This window comes from Ochotona princeps, chromosome 5 (genome assembly GCF_030435755.1).
Source record: "Ochotona princeps isolate mOchPri1 chromosome 5, mOchPri1.hap1, whole genome shotgun sequence".
In the NCBI taxonomy this organism is placed as follows: Eukaryota; Metazoa; Chordata; class Mammalia; order Lagomorpha; family Ochotonidae; genus Ochotona; species Ochotona princeps.
The window spans coordinates 19,183,412-19,205,841 of record NC_080836.1 but is presented as its reverse complement, the minus strand read 5'-3'; the positions used below and the strand labels follow the sequence as shown (position 1 = coordinate 19,205,841).

Here is a 22,430-nt window from a genome sequence, read left to right as displayed (position 1 = left end):
AACAAATCTTGGACAAGAAGAAATTTAAAGATACTATTGAAAATAAAGCCCAGATAAAAATAAATTTAAATAGACACAAGAAAAATTGCTCAGAATCATGAATTACCAGGAAAATGCAAATGGAAACCACAATGTGCTGGCACCCCACATCCTTTAGGAAGGCTGCTATCAAATGCAAAGGAAACAGTCAGTATTGATGAACAGGTGGAGAAACTGGAACTCATGCTTGCTGTTGATGGAACTGTAAAATGTCAGGACTATTATGAAAAACAGAAGGGTAGTTCCTCAAAAAATTAAAAACAGAATTACTATATGATTCAACAACTCCACTCCTGGGGATACCAAGAGAAGTGAAAGCAGCTAGTGGAACAGATACTTGCACACTCATGTTTATAGCATCATGCTTGACAAAGCACAAGCAGAAATAGATGAATATATAAGCCAAATATCATCCCTGCCTTCCTTCCATAGGGTATCAGCTGGCCTTGGAAAGCAAGGAAATTCAAACATAGGCTATGGTCTAGAACTTAGGTAGACTGAAAACACTGTGCTAAGTCCATGGAGCCAGGCACAGGACATCACTTACCAAGAGATTCTACTTCAGTAATGAACCTAAAAGTAATAAATTTATAAAAACACAAGGCAGAAGAGGGTGGGTGCCAGGTGCAGGGCAAAGGCAGAAGTTAGGAATGAGGAGTTATGCAAGACATCACAGGCACATAGTTTTGATTTTGCAAGACAGAAGGAATTCTGGAGGTGGCTGGTAGCGATAGTTGCATAGCCAGGTGAAGGCACTCAAGGCTGTTGAACCGAGCCTTTGAAAGGAGTTCAGAGGGGGCCACAGTTGCGGTGTAGCAAGCAAGGCTGCCACCTATGACTTGGGCATTCCATACAGGCGTCGCTTTGACATTCGACTATCCCAAGCACTGGAGGATGATCCAAGTCCCTGGACCCTCACCACCCATGTGGAAGACCTGGATGAAGCTCCTAACTTCAGCATGACCCAGTGATGTTATCTTGGGAAATGAACCAGGAGATGAGAACGTGCCCCTCACCTTTCAGATAAAGAAATAGAAAGATGGACAGATAAATAAATAAACTTGGAGGATAAATTCTGGGTTATGTGCACTAGCTCATAACCCCTATGGAAGAGAGCCTCCACAGGTCCTCCACATAGAACCGATGCACAGATGGAAGTGCTGCAAAGCTCATGTTCATGTACATAGTCAACTCAGCAAGCAGGTCTGCCCCTGCCCCACATCCTGCCCCGCAGAGTCCCAAAGCAACTCACCTCACTGAGGTAAATAAAGAAAGAGCAGGTGGACCCGTCCACTCCATATTCTGCGTAGCAGGGATCTGAACGCCACATGTCTTTCATCCACTGAAACAAGAGCAAGGAAGAGCATCTCTGAACAGTCATTCCCACTGCCCCAGTACCATACATGCTGACAGAGAAACTGTGGAGTGGAAAGGTAAAGGCAGGGCAATGGCTCAAGTGGGACCTTTAGACTGAGTCACAGTCACCGTATACTAAGAGCAAGATAACCAGACGCTTAACTGCAAGAAAAGCAGCAAGAAGATACTGGGACCTCAGCAGGTGCCTAGGGTAGCAAGACCAAGGGCTGGGGGGGGTGGGCAACGTCTAGGAGAGGTTTATCAAGATGATAGCAGTAATGCATTCCAGCCTCCAAATACACTCTGGGAACTGCACTCCGAGCAGCATAGCTGAACGCAGGGTACATAAAGAAGGACTTGGGGTGCAATGCGTCCCCAAGGAGACCATGCAAAAGGCTCTGGGGTTGGTCTCATGAGCACAACTCAACCAAAGCTTTCGGTCCAAAATGAAGAGACCATCACATATAGGAGTTTTAAATGAAGTAAGGATCAAGACTGTCCAAGTATCTCTGAGTGCTCTACTAACACATGTAAATTGCAAATTGGACAAGGAAACCACAATGTGGAGACCTCAAAGCTGGGGACTGCGAGTGACAACAGTTGGTTCCTAAATAACAGTCACTCCTGGCTAGAGGTCCTTGAAGGACCACCTGCTAGAGACTGCAGAGGCAGGGAAAGACAGCTTTAGGCAGAGCAGGAGCCTGCAATGGCCCAGGGTCTTTCAGTCTGACTGATGCTGGCCACCACTGATGAACTCTACAGTGGTAGAATCAGGGGAGAAGCCTCCGTCCCAGCTGGAGCCCAAACCTGGAGGGAAGGAGGCAGCTCTGAGACAGCCTACCTCGTAAGCTCATGAGCCCACGTGTATCCTACAGCAGGGGCAGCGTAATGTTCAAAGGAAAGGAGAAGCACTGCTTGGTTCTCACCTTGATTTTCCCTTCGCAGTGGGGGTAGCCATCCATAGGAGGCAATACACATTTTTCTTGAGCTCCATTAATGATATCTGTGAAGGAAAACAAAGGATGTCACAAAGTGCATACAACACAGGAATAACATCTCTGTATGTGGAGAAACAAAAAACAAGAGGGTCCCCATTAATAGACAGCCATGTTCTGACCCAGGATACCCCTCCAGCTGTACACAAAACTGCACAGGCTGCAGGGAAGACTGGAGCCTCCTAATAGGGTAGCCAGAGACCTGTGATATGTGTGGCCTGACTCAAAAGGCTGAGTCTTGGCTTGGAGATTTAGAATTGGGAAGCTCCAAAAGTAACCCAACTATGAAGAAGAACTGAAGGCATGAAGTAAGGATGCTCTATCAATGGAGTGGGGCTGAAGCAGGCATTCAAGGCTAAGTGAGGTCATGAGCAGGCTCCAGAAGTCAGGGGTAGCAGCTCAGAAGCCAGCAGCAGAAAGAGGGGCAATGGTGCTGGTGGACACAGGAGTAGGAAGCCACGAGACACAATTACACTATCGTAAGCTTCCTCCATCCTGGTTCCATAAGGTACAGCTTTCCCACACACCTGGTTCTCACATGTCCACCAATGTCTCTTTATTGCTTTTTGATACTTCCCACGATAAACTCCCTTCCTAGATGGTAGCTCAAGAGGGTTTCAATTTGTTGTAACCAGAGTGAAAATAAAAAAGTATGTATTTTTAAAATATTTGTTTATTTTTATTGGAATGGCAGATTTTAGAGAGAAGGAGATTCAGAGATAAAGATCTTCCATCTGCTGGTTCACTCTCCAAGTGGCTGTAATGGCCAGAGCTGAGCTTATCCAAAGCCAGGAGCTTCTTCCATGTCTCCCACCTGGGTACAGCATCCTAAGGCTTTGGGTCATCCTCTACTGCTTTCCCAGGCCACAGGCAGGAACCTGGATGGGAAAGGGGGCAGCTGGGATATGAACTGGTGTCCATATGGATCCAGTGCAGGCAAGGCATCGCACCAGCACCGAAATGTATTATTTTTTTAAAAACCAGATTTCATTATTTACTTAAAAGGCAGCAATGAGAAAGATGGTGGTAACAGGGATTAGGGAGCAGATTTTCCATCCATTGATTCACTCCCCAATAGCTGGGGCTAGGCCAGGAACCAAGAACTCCCTCTGCATCTCCTATGTAGGTAGCAGGGTTCCAAGTACTTCAGTAATGACCTACTGCCTCTCAGGTGCATTGTAAGAACTGAGACTACAAGTGCAGAGCAGCATGGACTTGAATCAGGTACTCCTATACTAGATCTGGGCACCCCAGGTTGTGGTCTAACCCACTCTGCCACAATGCTTTTTGCTTGTCTCTGAATGCTGTTGGAAGCCCTGAGGTCTAAGAGTAGAGAATAGGTGAACAACTGATCAACAGTGTAATGCATAGGACATCAAGGTTGAGCAAGGGAAGGATACTCAAACCACTCTTAAAGGGTCAAAGCAAACCTCCTGCATCCAGAGACATTCAAGCTGCGGTACGGAGATGAAGCAGAACAGAGCAAGGTATGGGACCTTCTCCAGAAGATGCTGCAAGGACAGAGGCAGCTGTACACACAGGGAGCCCCTCTGGTTGGAATGCAGAAGAGTGAGTTGACCCCATGGGCAGACAGGGCCTAACAGGAAGAGGGTCCAGAAGTCTTTAAGGATGTACCCAAGCAAGGAGACATTTTAAGAGATGGTGATGATCAGATTTTTCTATAGGGATAATCATTTTAGTAGGAAAACAGAATGATCCCAAACCTATGTGATTCTATTTTGGGATCTCCTACATTTCTCAGTAATGTTTGTTAAACGCCATCATTATTTATTGCAAACAGTTGTTTTTGTATTTGAATTAAAATTCGTGAATTAGTTAACTTTTGATAGCAGCATTTAAATACCTTGGAGTTTGTTGGGGCTGAAACAAATTCATGATAAGGAGGATTAGTGGATTAACTGTCTACCTGCCCCTTGAAAACCAGCTTTTTTTGGTTAACCTGTTACAGAAATTCTTAGCCTTTTGATGCAACGCTATCAATGAGCCTTCTACTTTCTGAAAATAGCTAGACTGTAAAAATCCATATCCAACTATTGCAGGTTTAGTGAAAATCACAGTCACTTGACTTGTCAAAGCTGTTGTTTTGGGATCTGTAGAGTGCACAGGAGACTGCATCTCTATTTCACCCCATTTTTAATAAACTAGTTAGCATTTGTACAGCATCCTATCCAACACTCCAAGGCCAACAACCACAGACCACAGCAGTTGGTGTTGCTGTGTAATCCCACACAACTTCATTCCCGAAGTCCAGGAGCATGGTGTTTCAAAGGCACAGGCTCCTGTGGGAATACATGCTTTTTGTTCCAGAAATGAATGTAGGCTTCCCCTCCTGCTACTGGCATGTGGAAGCCAGCTCCAGAAGACACAAAGAACAGAACGCCTAGGGAATATTAGGGATCCCTACTGACTCTCACTCCCATCACTCTGGGGAATTCTGGACTTTGCTTGGCAACACTCGTGATCCAAGGAATTATGAGAACCTAACAGCAGGAACTTAGGACATCAAACAGAGGTTGCAACAACCCAGGGTTTGGGGTAATTGTACATCCAAGGAAAAACTTAGAAGGGAGACTCTTTTCTTCCATTCTACAGCCACTATCTTACTTCCAGAACAATTACTCTGCAAGTTACAGAACCCAGGAATTACTAAATTGGTGATGGGGTGGAGATAGGATTGAAGAGGACTTGAGGTGATAAACAGGCCTGTGAAACAAAGCCTTACTGGATGGTGTGGAATCTCCTCACTCAGAGTTTCAATGAACAAAGATAATTTTGGCCAGGGGTCAGTCAAGTTTTTCTGTAATATACCCCACAGTAAATATTTTAGGCTATGTACGCCTCATGGTTTGTCACAACTCAATCCTGCTTTTATAGCAAGAAAGTAGCCACAGACAATACGTGAATGCAAGGGTGATGGTGCCATATTCCAACCAAACTTTATTTATAAGCATCCCATGGGGCAGTCTGGGATGCAGGCCCCAGCACCCCCTCCACTGAATCCAGCTTTTATGTACACCCTGCAAGCAGCAGCAGGTGCTGGCTCAAGTCCTTAAGTCCCTGCCTCCCAGGAAGGAAAGCAGGATGGACTGAGGATTCCAGGTTTCAGCCCAGCCTAGCCCCAGCTGCTGCAGACATCTGGGGAGTGACCCAGTGACTATTTGCTACCTTTCAGATAAACAGATTAAAAAAGAAGACATGAAAACCCCAAAGCCAGTCACAGGCCTTTACCTGTGTTTGCTTATGCTCAGAGACTCTCCGAACAGGAGTTCTTATTTCTGAGCCCATCTGCTGAACTGACTACTACTTTTCATGGAGCCTTGCAGGCATTCCCTCTCTGCCAGGGATGCTTTCTTTGCAGACTCTCTGTATCTGTTTTCCTCATCCAATGAAGTCCCGCCCATCCCTCAAGACTCAGACCAAGCACTCTCTCCCTGGTCCTTGTGGTGTCAAGACATGCTCCGGCTAGGATTTAGTGTAGCCTTTCTCTGAACTTTTTTGTTCCTATCCCTATCTTTCCCACCACGGTGAGCATTTCCATTATTTTTTTTTTCTATTGGCCCATCTCCCTGCTCAGGGTACCAGGAATCTATGAGGGGGTTATATCTTCTTGTTGAATCATCAAGGACTTGGACAATGAAGTTTTGTTTGAATAATGAGCAGTATGTTCCTGCCTCCCAAGCTGGGAGGCAACTAAACAGGCAGACACACCTGCCAGGCCTGGGTTTTTGCTGTTCTTCCTTAGCAGCCTGTCAGCAAATCCAGCAGGGCCTCCTGTGCAATTGCATTATCTCACAGATGAGATTCTCTGCATTATTGAGTTAACCAGGAATGGATCTGGGCAGATAATGGGCTTCCCAAGACATTTACTGAATGGCACTGGAGGTTTTGGTGAAGAAGCAATCTGTAACTTGGAGGGATGGGAAGTAACAGCCTCCAGAGCAGGGTGCTGAGCTGCCCCCTGCAGCAGCCAGGGTGAGACCCTGCAGGGCTTCGCCATTCCTGAGGGCTTCTCTTTGCTTCTCAAAACACAATTCTGACGTGTGTTTCTATCACAGAGCAGTAACGTAACAGGCATTTTATTAGTTTGTGTCCATGAAGGATTTTTCCTGCCTGTAGAACTTTTAATCCCAATCTGGTTAATTCAAAGAAATTCTGGCCCAAAACAATAAATGTTATTGCTTTCTCAGGAAAGAGCTGGTTTAGTCATGGGTCTCTTCAAGAGACGGAGACTGCTGATGCCTTGCTAGAATGGAATGCTCTGCCTGTGGCTGACCCTCCCTGTCAAGGACCCCCTCTTTAATGGTGGAAAGACAACAAAAAATAACAACTGATGTAAGCAAGGCAGCTCAGTTTTACTCTCATTTATGATTCAGTTTCATCCTTCACCTCATCACAGTCCATGTGTCTTACCCAGAACTGCAACCCAACAGATTCTGCAGAATTGTCAACCAGGTGTGAACACATAAGGCAGGAAACACGGGTGTGAAAATGCTGCTGCTGTATCAGTCACTTGCACCTGCACACTTAGATAAATCCAGTAACCTTGCACCTGCTCTAAGAAAACACGCATTGCTTCTAGCATCAAACACGTGTAAGGTTGAGGAGAAAAAGCTACAAAAGACAATGAGGAGCCCTGTGTGGGATTTGTCAACAGCATCAGGCACACAGAGTGGGGCTCTGAATCAAAGCTTCTACCAGTCCTGATCAGCTATGCCTCTAAGTGAGTGTGTCTTGCCCCTAAGGTGTTAACGGCCTTCTGGCACACACATCCACAAGAGAAGAGACATGGAACCACACAGATGGTTTCGCTTATGCTTTCTGCCACCCGTGAGGAGGGAAGGAAGTAGGGATGTCAGGAGAAACAGGGCAGGAGTAACCAGGAAAGATATCTCTGAGTGACAGAGGAAATAGAGGAAGGGTGGCAGAGTGCAGGAAGCCGAACCAGAAGGAGGGTAACAGCCTGTTTCCCTTCTGCCACCATGCACTCATGTTCTTTGCTAGCTATGGGAACCGCACATGACAGTTTTTAATAGAGAACCTGTAAGATCCTCAGCACTGACCTCCAAACTCATTCCCTGGTCCTTGAGAGCCTGCTGTCTGCCTGAGCCCCAAGGTCAACACACTGAGTCATGGGAGAAATCATGACCTCAGAGTACCTCACTGAAGAACCTAGGTGTTTTCTGCTTTTGTGATTTCTGCCTTACTTGCTTGGCTGGGGGCTGTGTGAACTCCAGGCCTGAAAGTCTATGTGACACCAGGCAGAACACCTGGCCGGTCACGGAGTCAGAGCACTCCTTAGAAGGAGACCCTTGATGTGCTTGTTAGGTAAGATGCTCACTGCCCTACAGACCACCAGTTTGTGCTTTTTGAAAGTTGCTTGCTTCAACCCCCCCAATAGAAGCCTGCCAACTTGCTCTTTTAAAAAGTTAACAGATAAACTGGCCAAAAATGACTGTATACTTATATAGAATTGACCTGAAATGTATAAAAACCCTGATCTGTCCAACTCGGTCTCTTCCCTCTTCTTCTTTTGCCATTTCTGCTGGAGCCTGAATAAATCACCTTTATGCATTTGCATCGACTTCAGACTCCTGATGATTTTCTGGGGATCATAAAATCAGGGCACAGCATCACTAGCCTCCAGCAAGGTCATCCTATAACCCCCAGGGCATGGTCCAGGCACACAGGGTTAAGCAGCGTTTCCACTAACAACAGATAACAAGTGCATCAGGCACACAGAGTGCAAGCCCCACAGAGAAGCAGAGTGGGGTGGGGAGTTGCCTCACAGGCTCTCTGGAGTGCATTCTGGATCCCACACCCCTAGAAACCTGGGGCAAGGCATGAAGGACAACAGCAGAAGGGGAGGCAGAGAAACATAAGTGCTTTCTGATGCTCAGGGGACACAGGGAGAGGACACAGCCTACCCTCCTGCCTCCTCCCCGAGTAAGTACCTTAATGGGGCACTGACAAGATGGCTAACAGTTTGTGACATCTTAATGAATCATCACTATTATCTGTCTGATGATTTTCCAAATCCAATACAAGGTTTACTGGGTACCAAAGTCCTTTAGAACTTTCTAGTTCGTTCAATTATTTATTCCTTTGAGTTGGCAGACAGAAATCAAGAGGACAACTGCTGGGTTACTCTCCAAAGGCCTGCAGCAGCCAGGGCTGGGTCTGGCCAAGGTCAATGGCCAAGAACTCCATCTGGGTCTCCCCCATGGCTGGCAAAGACCCAACTACTAGAGTCATCACCTGCTACCTATGAAGATGCACATTAGCTAGAAACTAGAATCAGGAGCAGAGCCAGGACTCAAACTTACAGCCCTTGCAGGCACCCCAAGCAGTTTTTTGACCATTGTGCCAAACGTGTGTCCTTGTTTGCTTTCAAAACCATCATCAACTCACAAGTGAGCTAAGTCATAAAACACTCCCCTCCCATACACTTAGACTTAATGATGACTTCTTGGTACTGAACCAAAGACATCTGGAAATATAGCTACAAATAAAAGATACACCAACAAAACAAACAAACAAAAAAACCCCAGGAAGCAAATAAACAGATTGGAAGTCAGGTGGGAACCTTAAACTTTATTCTAGCAACGCTTATGTTGCACCAGTGTAAGAAGAACTGCCTACCAGTCCCTGGAGAGGTACAAAGACAGTGAGACAGGGGACAGTGCGGGAGTGACTGTGTAGTGAATGGGGTCAGGAATGTGGGAAGGGGCATGAGGAGGGGGCTACACGCAGGAGGCAGTCATTTCTCAGTGCAAGTTGACCCACTATGAAGTCAGGAGGCTTTGCAAAGACTCACTTTCCTGAGCATTAATAACAGCGCAGGTGCCAAGTGCTAGAAACAGCACTTCTTTTAAGAACTTGCAGAGCGCGGTATCCTTGACTCTTTTCATCCAGAACTGAAAAGGCATCTGACAGTTTCAGTCAGGTTGAGTCTCTCACTGTAGTCATGATTCTAAACGGAGATTGGGAAAAATGGGAAACAGCAGCAGGAGAGGCGTGTTTACGACAACTCTAACCGTCTTCAAAAATCTAATCATCTGCCCACCCCAGAAGTGTTAGGGAACTGAATTCAACCGTCTCTTCCAGTTGCTTTGCCAATAGCAACAGTTTATCTTCGTGGGCCTCCAGTCTCCCAACATGCATTTCCTCTCAACACATAAGGGGTCTGCAGCCATCTTGCTCTGTATGCAGGACAAGGTGCCATTTCTCTAGGTAGGAAGATAGGAACCTGCAGCCACACACATCAGTTGGGATCTGTGAAGTGCACCCACGTGAACACACTAGTCCTCTGGCCGCTCAGCAACAGCCGGTAACTGATGCTGTCTCTGTACTCAGCCCGCAGACACAACCCTTGCCAGCGTCTCCATCACCTGGCCTGGCTGTGAGAGCTAATAGCAATCAATTGTACACAAAGTAACTACAGTTCAAGACAGCCTCCTGTTAAAAATGACTTCAGTCATTCTCAGCTTGGCAAATATGCATGTAAGGCTTTCTAGCATTTGCACTATGAAAAGTGATTTCATTTCTGAGTTTTTTTTAAAGATTTATTTACTTTTATTGGAAAGTCAGATATACACAGAGGAGGACAGACACAGAGATCTTCCGTCTGCTGATTCACTCCCCAAGCAGCCACAATGGCCAGAGCTGAGCCGATTTGAAACCAAGGACCTGGAGTTTCTTCGGGGTCTCCCATGCAGGTGCAGGGTCCCAAGGCTTTGCACCATCCTCAATTGCTTTCTGCCATCCCCAATTGCTTTCCCAGGCCACAGGCAGGGAGCTGGATGAGAAGTGGGGCTGCCAGGATAAGAACTGGAGCCCATATGGGATTCTGGCACGTCCAAGGCGAGAACTTTAGCTGCTAGGCTACTGTGCTGGGCCCTCTAATTGAGTCTTTACATATAGCCTAGGCCCAGTCTCCACCAAAGGCCTTACGAAGCTGAGATATGGGGTAACAGGCAGGTCTTATTCATGGGCTGCCAGAGGTGTTGAGTGGGTTGAGTCTTCCAGATGTGAAATACTTGGCAACAGAACTGTCTCTGATGTTGCAGGTTTTAAGAATTTGGAGCACTGCCCAAGAACTCTCCTGATCAACCATTATTTCTACTCCCAAACTCCAAAATGTGAATTTCATTTGGAATGTTTGGTGGAGGGATGCTCAACCCACATGGGACACCAGCATTTTTTTTTTCTTAACCTAGGAAGCTGGAAGTGGTATCACATTGCCCAAAGGATTCTGGAGCTGTAAGGGAGTAGTGCAATTGTGTTAGCCCCCTCTTGCTTTCTTCCTTTACCATGAGGCCTAGAGAGATAAAGTGTCATTCGTCGACAAAACAAAATTCATGAAGCACCTTCCATGTGTAAGGTACCCAGACCTTTGCCTCATGGGTCAGATTTTCACAACGCTCTATATTGCATACTGAATGGGATAGCACAGCAGGCGCAATTCTGCATGGGAAATTTCCAAGCAAATACCAAAAGTAGAAGTTCTTATTCACCTCTGAAAAAGACTTTCCAAATTGGAATGTGGAGCTACAGGATGGCTCAGGTGTAAACACTATGGATATAACAGATGTCAACACAAAAACGAATGTGATGTATATGGTTTCTGACTATTCACAGCTCTCCCAGAATGGAAGGAACACATCCAGTGGAGAAAGTGTAATGTCTCTGAAAACCCGCTGCCCAATATCATCACTGCTGTAGAGTCTCAATTTAGCCGAAACTTCCAGATTATTTATACTTCTCTTTGTCACACTGTCAATTTTTTGTTTGCAGCGTTATCTACCTCATTAGGCTTCTAAGGGCGTCTTTTCTCCCTTTGTTGGCAGAGTCAGAGCAAAAGGATGTCCTAGGGTAGAGATTCTTGGTAATGATGAATCGAGTATTTAAGAATGTCACACAGACATACTCCATCCACATAAACAGCTCTCTATTTTGGTAAGCACCCAGCCACCTCAACTAGGAATGCTCACGTACAGAAGGTGGCATATGATACACATAGAAACACACGTGCACAGTAAGCAGAGAAAAACAGCAGAGCTTCAAGGCTGACATGCACCGTGAGGCTAAGTTCACAGTAAATGAAATGGCCACAATAAAAAATGCAAACAACAAACACTGGCAAACTTGTGGCAACATCAGAAGCCTTAAATGCCACTGACAAAAGGACAATACGGTGCAGTTGCTTTGGCTCAGAGTCTTAGCAGTTCTAAAAAAGGTTAAACATAGAAGTATCATTTGACCCAACCATTCTGCTCCTTGGTTTCTACTATAAAAAAGAAAATAAACAAACACCTACAAAAAGACCTGCAAGTGAATGTTCACAGTAGCCTTATTCAGAGCATTTTAGAAGTTGGAAACAAGTTGAATATCAATCAATTAATGAACAGCTCACACACAGCTTATTCACACAAAAGAATATTTTCTTATTCAGCCATGAAAAAGGAATGGCGTGCTAGCACATGCTATGGCATGGACGAACCTTCAAAGTGCTGTGCTCCGTGAGAGCAGTCAGTCATAACACACACATAATGTATGAGTCCGTGGACATGAGGTATTCAGAACAGGCCCATCAAGAGATGGAAAGATTAGAGGCTGCTTAGGTTTGGGGAATCTAAAGGTGGCAAGCAAGGGGTAGGTGACAGTTTCAAGGTACCAGCACTTTTTCTTAGAAGATGAAAAAATGGCCTAAAATCAATTGTGGTCCTGATGACACATCTTGAAATGTACTGAAAACCCTTGGTTCAGACACTCCCAGTGGGTGAATTGCATGAAGAGTGAAGTGTATCTCAATAAAGACATTACAAAATGCTGCCATGGATTCATTCAACAAATATTGTATCTAAGTAAGCATCTGCAATCAGTTTAGTAACTTCTTCAGAAGCCAAGAAAGGAACAAACACTCTCCAACTCAAAGGAACCTTGAGTATAATTAGGAACTTGAAAGTTGCTCCCAGGAAAGATAGCTCAGAGCCTAAGGCCATCTACCAGGGAAGTGTGAACCAAGCAATGAGCAGAGAAAGAGGCTGTAGGGGTTGAGGAGGCCAAGAAGGCTTCCAGAACTTAACAGCTTGCTCACTAGTTTCCCAGATCTCAGTTCTTTTCATCCCACACTAACATTGTGTAGCTGAGCTATTCAGCTGGGGTCTCTTACAACAGGAGATCAATCCTGTCTAATAATGATTGTTGTATTAATATTTTATGCTGGATTCATGCAACTGGTCTCACTGAGTCACATAACAAAGTTATCTCCCCATTTTCAAAGGAAGAGCTCAGAAACAGAGGCAGGGAGGTGGGAGGGGGGAGGAAGGGAGAGGGAAAGGGGAAGAGGGGGAGAGGGGAGAGGGAGAAAGGGAGAGAGGCTACTATACACTTTTGCTTTATGGCTACCATGAGACTTACAAAAATATCTTTTATAAGACCATTTTAAAATGATAGAAACTTGACATTGATAAAAAGATGGTGGAGGAATTAAATAAATATGATTGAATGAGTAAATTCAGGCCAAGTAGATAGGAAAAGAAATTCCAGGTCATCTCTAATTTCATGACAATCTGCCTGGCCGAATCAGTAGTTCTGACACCTGTCACCCGCCCTCCTCAGTTCCCAAAGCTTGACGCTTCCCATAGGCAGTGCAGAGGAGTCTGGACCCTGGCGAGTTCCTTGCCCTGGACTGCAGCCTATAGATTTATCACATGAAACAGAAGCCACGCTAAAGCCCATTTACATACTACATTTTTGAACCTCTGTGCTCTGCCACCTTAGTTGACACGAAAACTAACTACCAGAAAGCATGGATGAGCTGGGAGCTGTCTAAAGCGCAAGCAGGATTACAGAGCAGGAGAGGAGGACTCACAGGAGAATAAACAGAATGGCCACCAGCACGGACCAGACACATACCATGAGCACCTGTGACAACATACGAACATGCATTGTCTCAGGTAAACCCCAATGAGAACCCTAAGAGGTCAGCAGCATTGTCCCTAGTCGATAAAGAACACTGAGCTCAGAGAGATGAAGTAACTTGGCAAGGATCATAGAAGAAATCAGCCCTTCTTAACCCTGCCTGCACACTTCACAATCCCTTTAGCTTTTTTTTTAAATGCCCCTTACTTTCAAAGATTGTGCTGCCATGGCACCCTCACCTCAGGTGGCAAATGGAGTAGCCAGAGATGAAACAGTGATGTAACATGGTGACACTGGAAAATAGCGAGCCAGAATGTGGCAACAGCAGAGCACACATGCCCCCAGGCAGGAAGGACAAACAAGCAAGCATCTGTGTTTGAGTGCCTGTGGGAGAAGAAAGCGAGCCAATCTGGCAAAAGCAGAGAAGGTGGCAAGGAAGAAGACTAGACAGATAAGCTGGCATTGCACATGACGAAACTCTAAGAGCTGAGCTCAGAACACAGTTTATCCCTGTTGTAAAAATAGTTAGGGTCATAGTCCCTGGGGAAGTTTCCCTTTGGAAATTAAAAAAAATTGATTTTTTATTATTTTTGCCTCCTTAAAAAGAGGAGTTACTTTTGAATCAAATAAAATGAAACTTCTAAATATTTCTAAAACATCCAGTTTTGTTCAATGAAACTCACTGTGCCATTGTGGGTTAAGACACTACATGGAGGGCCTGGCGGCGTGGCCTAGTGGCAAAAGTCCTCGCCTTGAATGCGTCCCGGGATCCCATATGGGTGCCGGTTCTATTCCTGGCAGCTCCACTTCCCATCCAGCTCCCTGCTTGTGACCTGGGAAAGCAATTGAGGATGGCCCAAAGATTTGGGACCCTGCACCCATGTGGGAGACCAGGAAGAGGCTCCTGGTTTCCAGCTTCGGATCGGCATAGCACCGGCCGTTGCGGTCACTTGGGGAGTGAACCATCGGATGGAAGATCTTCCTCTCTGTCTCTCCTCCTCTGTGTATATCTGACTTTGTAATAAAAAAAAATAAATCTTAAAAGATACTACATGGAACAATCAATCACTTCTCTTACTGGATACTCTTGGCAGACCAGCATCCAGCTAACACATCCTAATTGGCAGCACATAAAAGATCAGTATTTGCCTTCCACTTGGGAGATCTGCTGGAATTCCAGGCACCTGGCTTTGTCCTACCCCAGTCGTGGGTGTCGTGGGCATTTGGGGAGTGAACCAATAGATGGAAGATCTTTCTGTGACTTTGCCATTCTAGCACACGAAAATAAACATTAGACAGAAGCAAATGAAGAACTCACTGGTGCCCACCCAGAAGGCAACTGACAGATTTTCAAAGTTTCTAATGTATCTCCAAAGGAATTCTGTCTTCTCTCATTTCCAAATAGTCACTCCATCCTCCCATAAAAATGCCACTCTCCTTTACAGGCCATCATGCAAGATGTTTCCTTGTTCTGACATCACTTGCTTCTAGAACTAACATGGAAATGCTTCAAGAAGAAAAGGCACTTGAATGTCCTGACCTTTCCAAGTCCATGAACACATTCAAGTTTAATACGGAAAAAGAAGAAAATGCAAGTAAAGATTACATCCTGGAGAAGGAGTTCTAGCTGGGACTCCTGCTCTCTGCTTCATACCAATTGCACAGCCTCCTTAAGCTTTGACAGGACATATTTTCTTGCTCAAAAAACACATTCAGAAAATCCCTGCATCATTTGTATTGCTCGTCTGTGCAAAGTACTGTGCCTGGCACTCATGCATGACCTTACTTCCCCCAGAATAAGTTCCGAAGTAGAATGGGAGAGGTGGAGGGAGATAAAGGCTTGAGACAGCTCTCCCCACGCTGAAGAAGCACACACTAGCACCCACTCTGTTATTTCATCTACTTGTACAACAGGCTTGTTCTGCTTCCTATATGTTCCTGTGCCAGTCTTGACCAACCCTGATTAATTTCAATGTCACAATGCTTGTTGGGGCGTGAAGTCTAGTCAATGATTAAAATGCTTTGGATTTAGAGAAAGGCAAAGAGTTTCCATCATTTCTAATGAATATAATCATGACACAACAGCACACACAACACATACTCCTAACAACTTGGGGACTAGGAGATAAAACAGTTTGTAACATGATTTGGATAATCAGTGTTTCTTTATGCATAAATCTACATGTATTCATGTCTATGGGAACACTATTTTCTAGAAGAATATACTTAATTCCTGCTCTCATGTCTTCTGCAATGAAATGTTCTTCAGTATTTTAAGTAACAATGTAATAAAATTAAAATATTCTATATGGGCATTATAAATGCATCTGGTTACCAGAAAAGGGGGGTGCATAATGGTAACTAAATTGGGAGAACGCTAGCTTTACACATCAAGACCAAAACAGTTGTACTACTCTCCAGTTTCCACAAAAACTATTTCCATACTTTTTTTTAAATAAAAAGTACTTATTTTGAGACTGTATCAACTGCCAATTTTAGTTTAAGAAAACACAGGGAAAAGAAGTTGCAGGTATTAGAAATTCAAGTTTACTCTTGCAAAACTTTATCTTCATCTCATGTTGGGGGCCTATGGTCATTCTTAGAGCTATTCTTTTCTAACAAGATAAGGAAGAGGAACTGTAACTTCCCATCTTGCCACACGTGAAGCAGGTGTGGCACTCTAACAGCGACACACCAAGGGGACAGGCACACATATCCACATCTCCCTCTATCCCCTCCAGCGTGCTAGTATTTGGCTTTGACACAACAGGACTGACCAACACAAACACATCTTCTACAGTCCTGACTGTACTCCCCAAACTGCCAGAGGAGCTTTAGATTTAGGTTTTGTTGAGGGAATAAAAGAAATTGACACATGGTTTAGGCATGCATACTTGGTTTTTTGTTTTTCTTCATGTAAGAATGATGGAATTAGGAACTACAAAGCTGCACAATAGGCTGCCTATATTCCCCGGTGGCTTTGACTTTTCTAAATGATTATGTTTTCTGTCATATAATATACTGAAGAGTTCAATAGACTAAAAACATAAAGATCCTGGTTCAGCAAGGAAACAAAGTTTATAATCAATAATCAAATGAAAAGATAGTCGTAAGAATCATTTGTCACTCTTCTCTGTGCAGCTGTTAAAAAGCACAGGAATTTTCTGTGGTCACAGATATCTGTAAGCAAGGAGAAAGCACTTTGACCATTCTCCTAAGAGAAGATTCAGAACAATTTCTACTCCTACCCTCATATAACATGGCTTTTCATTCTGGTTTTGTTGCTTGGCCCTGGCCTCTCATCTTGTTTCACTGTGTGAAAATTCAAACTGTAATGAGTGACAGAAGATAAGCTTTTGATTCTAGAACAAGCAGGCATGAATGAAGGCAGAGACCAGAATACTGTGAACATCCCCAAGTATAGCCAGCCCTCTGTCTGAGCTCGAATAAAGGCTAAGAACCATCATATGTGTATGCTTACTGTGGCTTATCCAGGGTTATACCACGGGTATAACACACAGATACCAAGTCTTCCAGATCAGGTACTTTGCTAAGGACGCCTTTCATCTATCAGTGACCTGAAAAACACTGGGTGTAGTTAAAGACACTGTGTTGAACAATCATGTTCCTTACTAGAATGCCATTTCAAGGTCTTGTTACTCCACTTCCAATCCAGCTTCCTGTGAATGTACATCCTGGGAGGCAGCAAGTGATGGCTGAAGTGCTTGTGTTCCTGACACACATGAGAGATCCACCCTGAGTTCTGAACTCCCATCCTCACCCTTGGCCCAGACTGAACTATGACTGGCATTTGAAGAATGAACAGATGATAGCAGATGTCTATTTGCTGTTAAAGAATGAAAATAAAGTAAGTTTTTAAAAAGATTGTTTTTAACTTAATTTCTGCTGCTAGCTAGCAGGGTTCTTTTCTGCAGAAAAGAAACATGCCTGTTAAGACTGTGGGTATCTGGACAGCCTATATTGAGCTCAAATCGTGCTTGTCAAATGTGCAAGCCCTTATATGCTGCATTCTCAGGACACTGGAATGTTATTCACCAACCTCACAGAAGAGGCGAGTAAAAATGTAAATGCAAGTTCTTCCAAAGAAAACACTGAGATTTGCACCTGCTTTGGAATTTGTAAGAAGGAGTACTTTCCCAAGCTGGGAATCTGGTTTCTTAGTCATTTTCTGGAGGGTGCTGGGATTACTACTCCACCACTTCAGGTTCCAGAATCAACCACAAAGACTCGCTCCCCCTCCAACTACAGCCTGCAGGGTAGAAAGATAACGACCAAAAGAGATGGACTTTCCTTGCCAATCAATCTAAAATAGTGGTCCCCATGTGCAAAGCAGCAAAAAGCTGGCTTGTGTAAAAAAGGGCATGGCAGCGAGGTGGCAGCAGCTAACTCACACTGTTCCTGCTACATGGTTGCAGAAGGTTGGGGTTTTCCGGCTAGCAAAGCTGAGGCATTCAGCATCACCAACGGAGGAGAAACTTTTGCTGGCATAACCTTTCCAGAGGTGACACTACAGAAGCCTCTCCAGAGCGAGAAAGAGTAGGAACTGGAAGGTATATGATGCCGGAAAGCTAAGAGTTGCTCTTGGTAAAAGTCACATTTCCATGGCCATGGTGCTTTCGGGCACTCCCCCCTAGTCTGGGTGGTGGGAGACCACTGACAAGCACAACCAAGGCCATAGTCTGCTTGACTTGGATGAAATTTGAGGAACAAATTTCATAAACGGAATAAAACTAGGATATTTCACCCCCTCCAAAGAAGGAGTCACCAGAAAGTTCTAAATTTGTTATCAACTACCTTAAATTTCTTAACTGATGATAATGAAGCATTTGTGGAAGGAAACTCCAAGGGAAAACCTAAAGGCGTTCAAGTGATCTTAGCTGATGAGCACTGCAGATGAGCGCAGTTTGAATCCTAAGGAGGCAGAGTGGCTTTAAGCAACATTTCAGACTTGCCAGTGGAACCCTACCAGAGTCTCACATCCAGTCCAGGACTTAAGACTTGGGCAAAGAAACTGAGACACACACACTCCAGTCTATGAGATCTTCCTAAACTCAAGATGTTAAGTATTTAGCCGAAGAATCAACTATTCAGAAGAAGATAAGAATCTATAATGTCCAGTACATGAGGGAATTACTACCTTGGCTTTCTACAGATATGTGCATTCATATAATATATACACATAGTGGAATGTGGCAAAATATTTATTAAAATCTAAAATAAAAAAGAGAAAAAAAACATCACTATCAATTCTACATAGCCAGGTAAATGTGAACCAAAGCCAAGAAAAATAACCCACAGAAAAGATACACGGGCCATCCAAAAGGTTCATGGAAAAGGGAATCAGAAGATAAATCTATGTGTGTTTTGGCATAAAAGTTTTTCAAATCCAGGTGTATGAGGGATCTTCAAAACATTCACACACACAAAAAATTATGCAAAAAAATTTATGCAGATTTCACATTTTTCACAGCAAAGTAAAATTATCTTTTAATTCCATTGTCCATGCAAACGTTGGAGAAGTGACAAAAAATCTAAAGCAGCTACCATAAATAAGACAAAATTTTTGTGGTCAGTGAACGCAAGAAGATTCAGCAGCAAGGCAAAGGACATTTAAGAAATGAAATTTGTCATCTAGACTGAAAAAAACCATTGAGTGTCAGTAACAGAAATTTGGAGATATTGAAAGAAAAGACCAGTGAACTTGACAAAAAATGGGTATTATCTAATCTTAAAATTAAGTAAAATACAGATGAAGGAAAACAAAATCAGTGGAGTATCAGCAACCTGTGAGACAATAACGGATGCTAGTGTTTAGTAAATGGAAACCCAGGGGTAGAAAACAAAAGTATCTGCTAAAATGGGCAACAACATCCCAAATTTGGTGGAAAACGTTAGCTTTTGATCCAACATTCAGTGAACCACACTCCAACTGCCAAAGTAATCACATTTATCATAATCAAGTTTGCTAACAGTCAATGATAAAATGCTGAAAACGCCCTGAAAAAAAAAATAGGAGATGACATGTTACATAAGAGAACCATCTCAGAAAGCCGAGTTCTCATTAGAAAAAGATGAAAACAAAGAACTAGCAATTTTAAGGGCTGAGAGATAAACTTATTTTCAGCTTTTCAGCTCAGATTTCTGTAGTGACCTCCCTGAGAATTGCTGCCCAACCAAAAAGTCAAGGTCAGACAAACGGGTGGAGAGACTTCACCATCAGCAGACCCTTTGAGACAAGAAATGATGAAAGCAGCTCTGTGTGCTGAAAGACGTATGTCGTCAGAAGGAAATAGGCAACTAGAAACGGATTAAGAAAATCACCATCATTACTATGAGAGTAGGCATTGAAGTATAATGTTCTTCAGTTGCACACCAGACAATGATGCAAAAATTCCATTAGGGTAATCTTGAGGCTGAAGATTTAAGCTATTTAATAAAATATAAAGGATGGAGGATCAATGTTAATTAAGTACAAACTCTATGACGATCCCTGTTGAAAGTGACAAGTACAGAAAACACACTGCAGTCTCCAACAGGATGGCAAAACACAGCTTATAGTCCACATTTGTGTCAATAAAGTTTTATTGCAACATGTCAAGCGTTTCATTTACATATCCAGGGCTACCCTCTTACTGCAATGGCAGAATGATGCAGCTAAAGCAGAGATCTTGTGATGAGCAAAGCCAACACATTTACCGAACCCTTTATATAGAGCAGTTTTGGCAGCCCTTATCCTACAGAGTTCCTGTTCAGTGTTGCTACTCAACAAAAACATTTTGGTGAGTAGGAGGTAGAACTGAAAGTATTTCCTTCCTCCCAAAGTTCTTCTGATTTTTAGATAAAACAGTTCCAGTGTTTGGAGGATACCCATATCACAAAGTCAGGGGCAGAAACCAAAAGCAAATTGACATAGTAGTATCCCACTGTCACTCCAGCTCAGAGTTGGAGGCCTTATTCTTCTTCTCCATTTCACCTTTATCCTCCCACCTGCTTGGTGGACTTGAAGTTCCACTGCAAGAAGGGCAACAACACTTGATCAATTGTTAAAACCTCTTCCACAACTGTAGGTGTTAGCCAAATGTCCATTTTACAGAGCCTCTTTTCTTCTATTTTTCAAAGAATTACATAGAAAGGAGAAACACATAGAGACATTTTCTATCCACTGTTTCACTGCCCAAATGGCTTCAACAGCCAGGGCTGGGTCAGGCTGAAGCCAGCAGTCTGGAACTCCACCCATATGTCACATTTGGTTGCAGGGCTCAAGTATGTAGACTATCCTCAGCTCCTTCCCAGGAGCACTGGCAGGAAGCTGAATCAGAAGTGGAGCAACAACTACTACTAGAATCAACGTTCACATCAGAGGCATCTGCTTAATCTGCAATATCTGACAAAACCTAACGTATATATTCTTCCTAATCACTCTGCTCCTCTGATATTATCCAGAGAATAACTTACAAATTTTTATTTGTTCGCAAGAGATCTTTAATTTCTGATTTACTCTCCAAGTGCATTCAGCAAACAGGATGGGCCAAATGGAAGCCACAAAAGTGGAATTCAGTCTAGAGCCTCCATGTATGTGGCAGAGATCCAGATATGATAGAACCACATACTACCTTCTACAATCTGTACTGACAACAGGGAGTTGGCAGTGGGGTCAGGATAGGAATCCAGGTACACCAATATGGGATGTGGACACCCCCAGCAAAGTCTTAACCACCAAACCAAATACCTGGCCTAAGGAGAGAAAAATTTAAAAAGTCCAATCTGCCTCTTTGAGGAAATGAATTTATAAGCCACAGCCAGTGTGATCATGAAATACAGAAAACAAGAATTAGTAATACTAAAAGAACGAAGGAGTTTGTCACTACAATTTCAACATTAAAAATTGTAAGAGTTAGAGCAACTTAATGACAATATAGTCTACTAGTTTAAAAAACGGCAGACTCATTTGTTTCTGGTGGCATTACTCATGGTAGCCGCAAACTGCAAGTGATTCACATGCTCCTATCAGGAAAACAGATAAATCAATTATAATGTTCTTTCAGCAGGGTACTACTCAGTGATTTTAAACACAATCAAAACTGGAACAATTACTGATATATGTGATGTCATGGCTGGATCTCAAAAACATTCTACTAGGAAAGAGAGACTCCAGTTCCCATATTGTTCATACTGTAGGATTTCATTTTTATGAAGCTCATGAGAAGGCAAAATTAATCTATGGTGATTGAAATCTGAGCAGCCAATGCCTGTGAGGAATAGAGCCTGAATGGAAAGCGGCACGAGGGAACCTTCTGGGTGATGAATATGTTCTACATCTTGCCCACGGTGCTGTATTTATGGATGCATACATTTATCAAAACTCATCAGGTTGTGCACTTAAGATCTGTACCTTGCATTACACACAATGCGGCTCTCAAATGAAGATTAAGCCAAGTTGCTTGGAAAAGGTATGTTTTCTCTGCAACAGGAGAATTAACAAAAAGGAAAAAAATATTACCTTCTGATGGCAACCTGCATCTACTCACCCTTGTCCTTTGCCAGTGATCTTAAGGGCTGAACCTTTACAAGCAGCTCCCCTGCATCCTGAATATCTCCCATAACACCATGCATGACCACCAGTATTTCCCATGACAGTGCGGGTTGACAGGTGTAAGGAAGCTCACCAGTCATGCAGGCTGGCTACAAAAGTGCATTCAGAATGCAGACAAAACCTTGTTCTGAAGATTGCAACCTTGAAGTTAAGTGCAACCTATGTATACAATGTTTTTCTCTGTCACTGACTGCATTTAGATGTCTTATATACAGAGATGACTAGTTAATTGCGTACTTACAGGGCTTGGGCCACAGCTGAAATGAGGTTTAAATAATAGCCTTTGCTCCAACATCTAACAGCTTGAGTGCAAAAAAAGTCACCAGAACCTGGAAATAATTCACTCTCTGGACACCCAATAAAAAGAAATGGCTGTGATTTCACTCCCACCCCAGTCTGAAGGCTGTGACAGAAATCATCTAAGCTCCATTTCTAACATGTAACTGATTGCTCAGCTTACTTGTGGTACCAGGCTTTCAGCC

The 22,430-nt window shown here is 43.6% G+C and overlaps 1 protein-coding gene across 5 annotated transcripts in view; it reads right to left on the bottom strand.

Annotated features, from left to right (window-relative positions):
* Positions 1 to 22,430, bottom strand: part of MGAT5 (alpha-1,6-mannosylglycoprotein 6-beta-N-acetylglucosaminyltransferase) — a 340,039-nt gene that overhangs the window by 132,981 nt on the left and 184,628 nt on the right. For all 5 annotated transcript variants that reach the window (XM_058664413.1, XM_058664415.1, XM_058664414.1 and 2 more), the window contains 2 exons: positions 2,322 to 2,398; positions 1,292 to 1,381 (listed from right to left, as the gene is read on the bottom strand). In XM_058664413.1, coding sequence (XP_058520396.1) covers positions 1,292 to 1,381; positions 2,322 to 2,398 — 167 coding nt within the window. The remainder of the gene's footprint in view (positions 1 to 1,291; positions 1,382 to 2,321; positions 2,399 to 22,430) is intronic.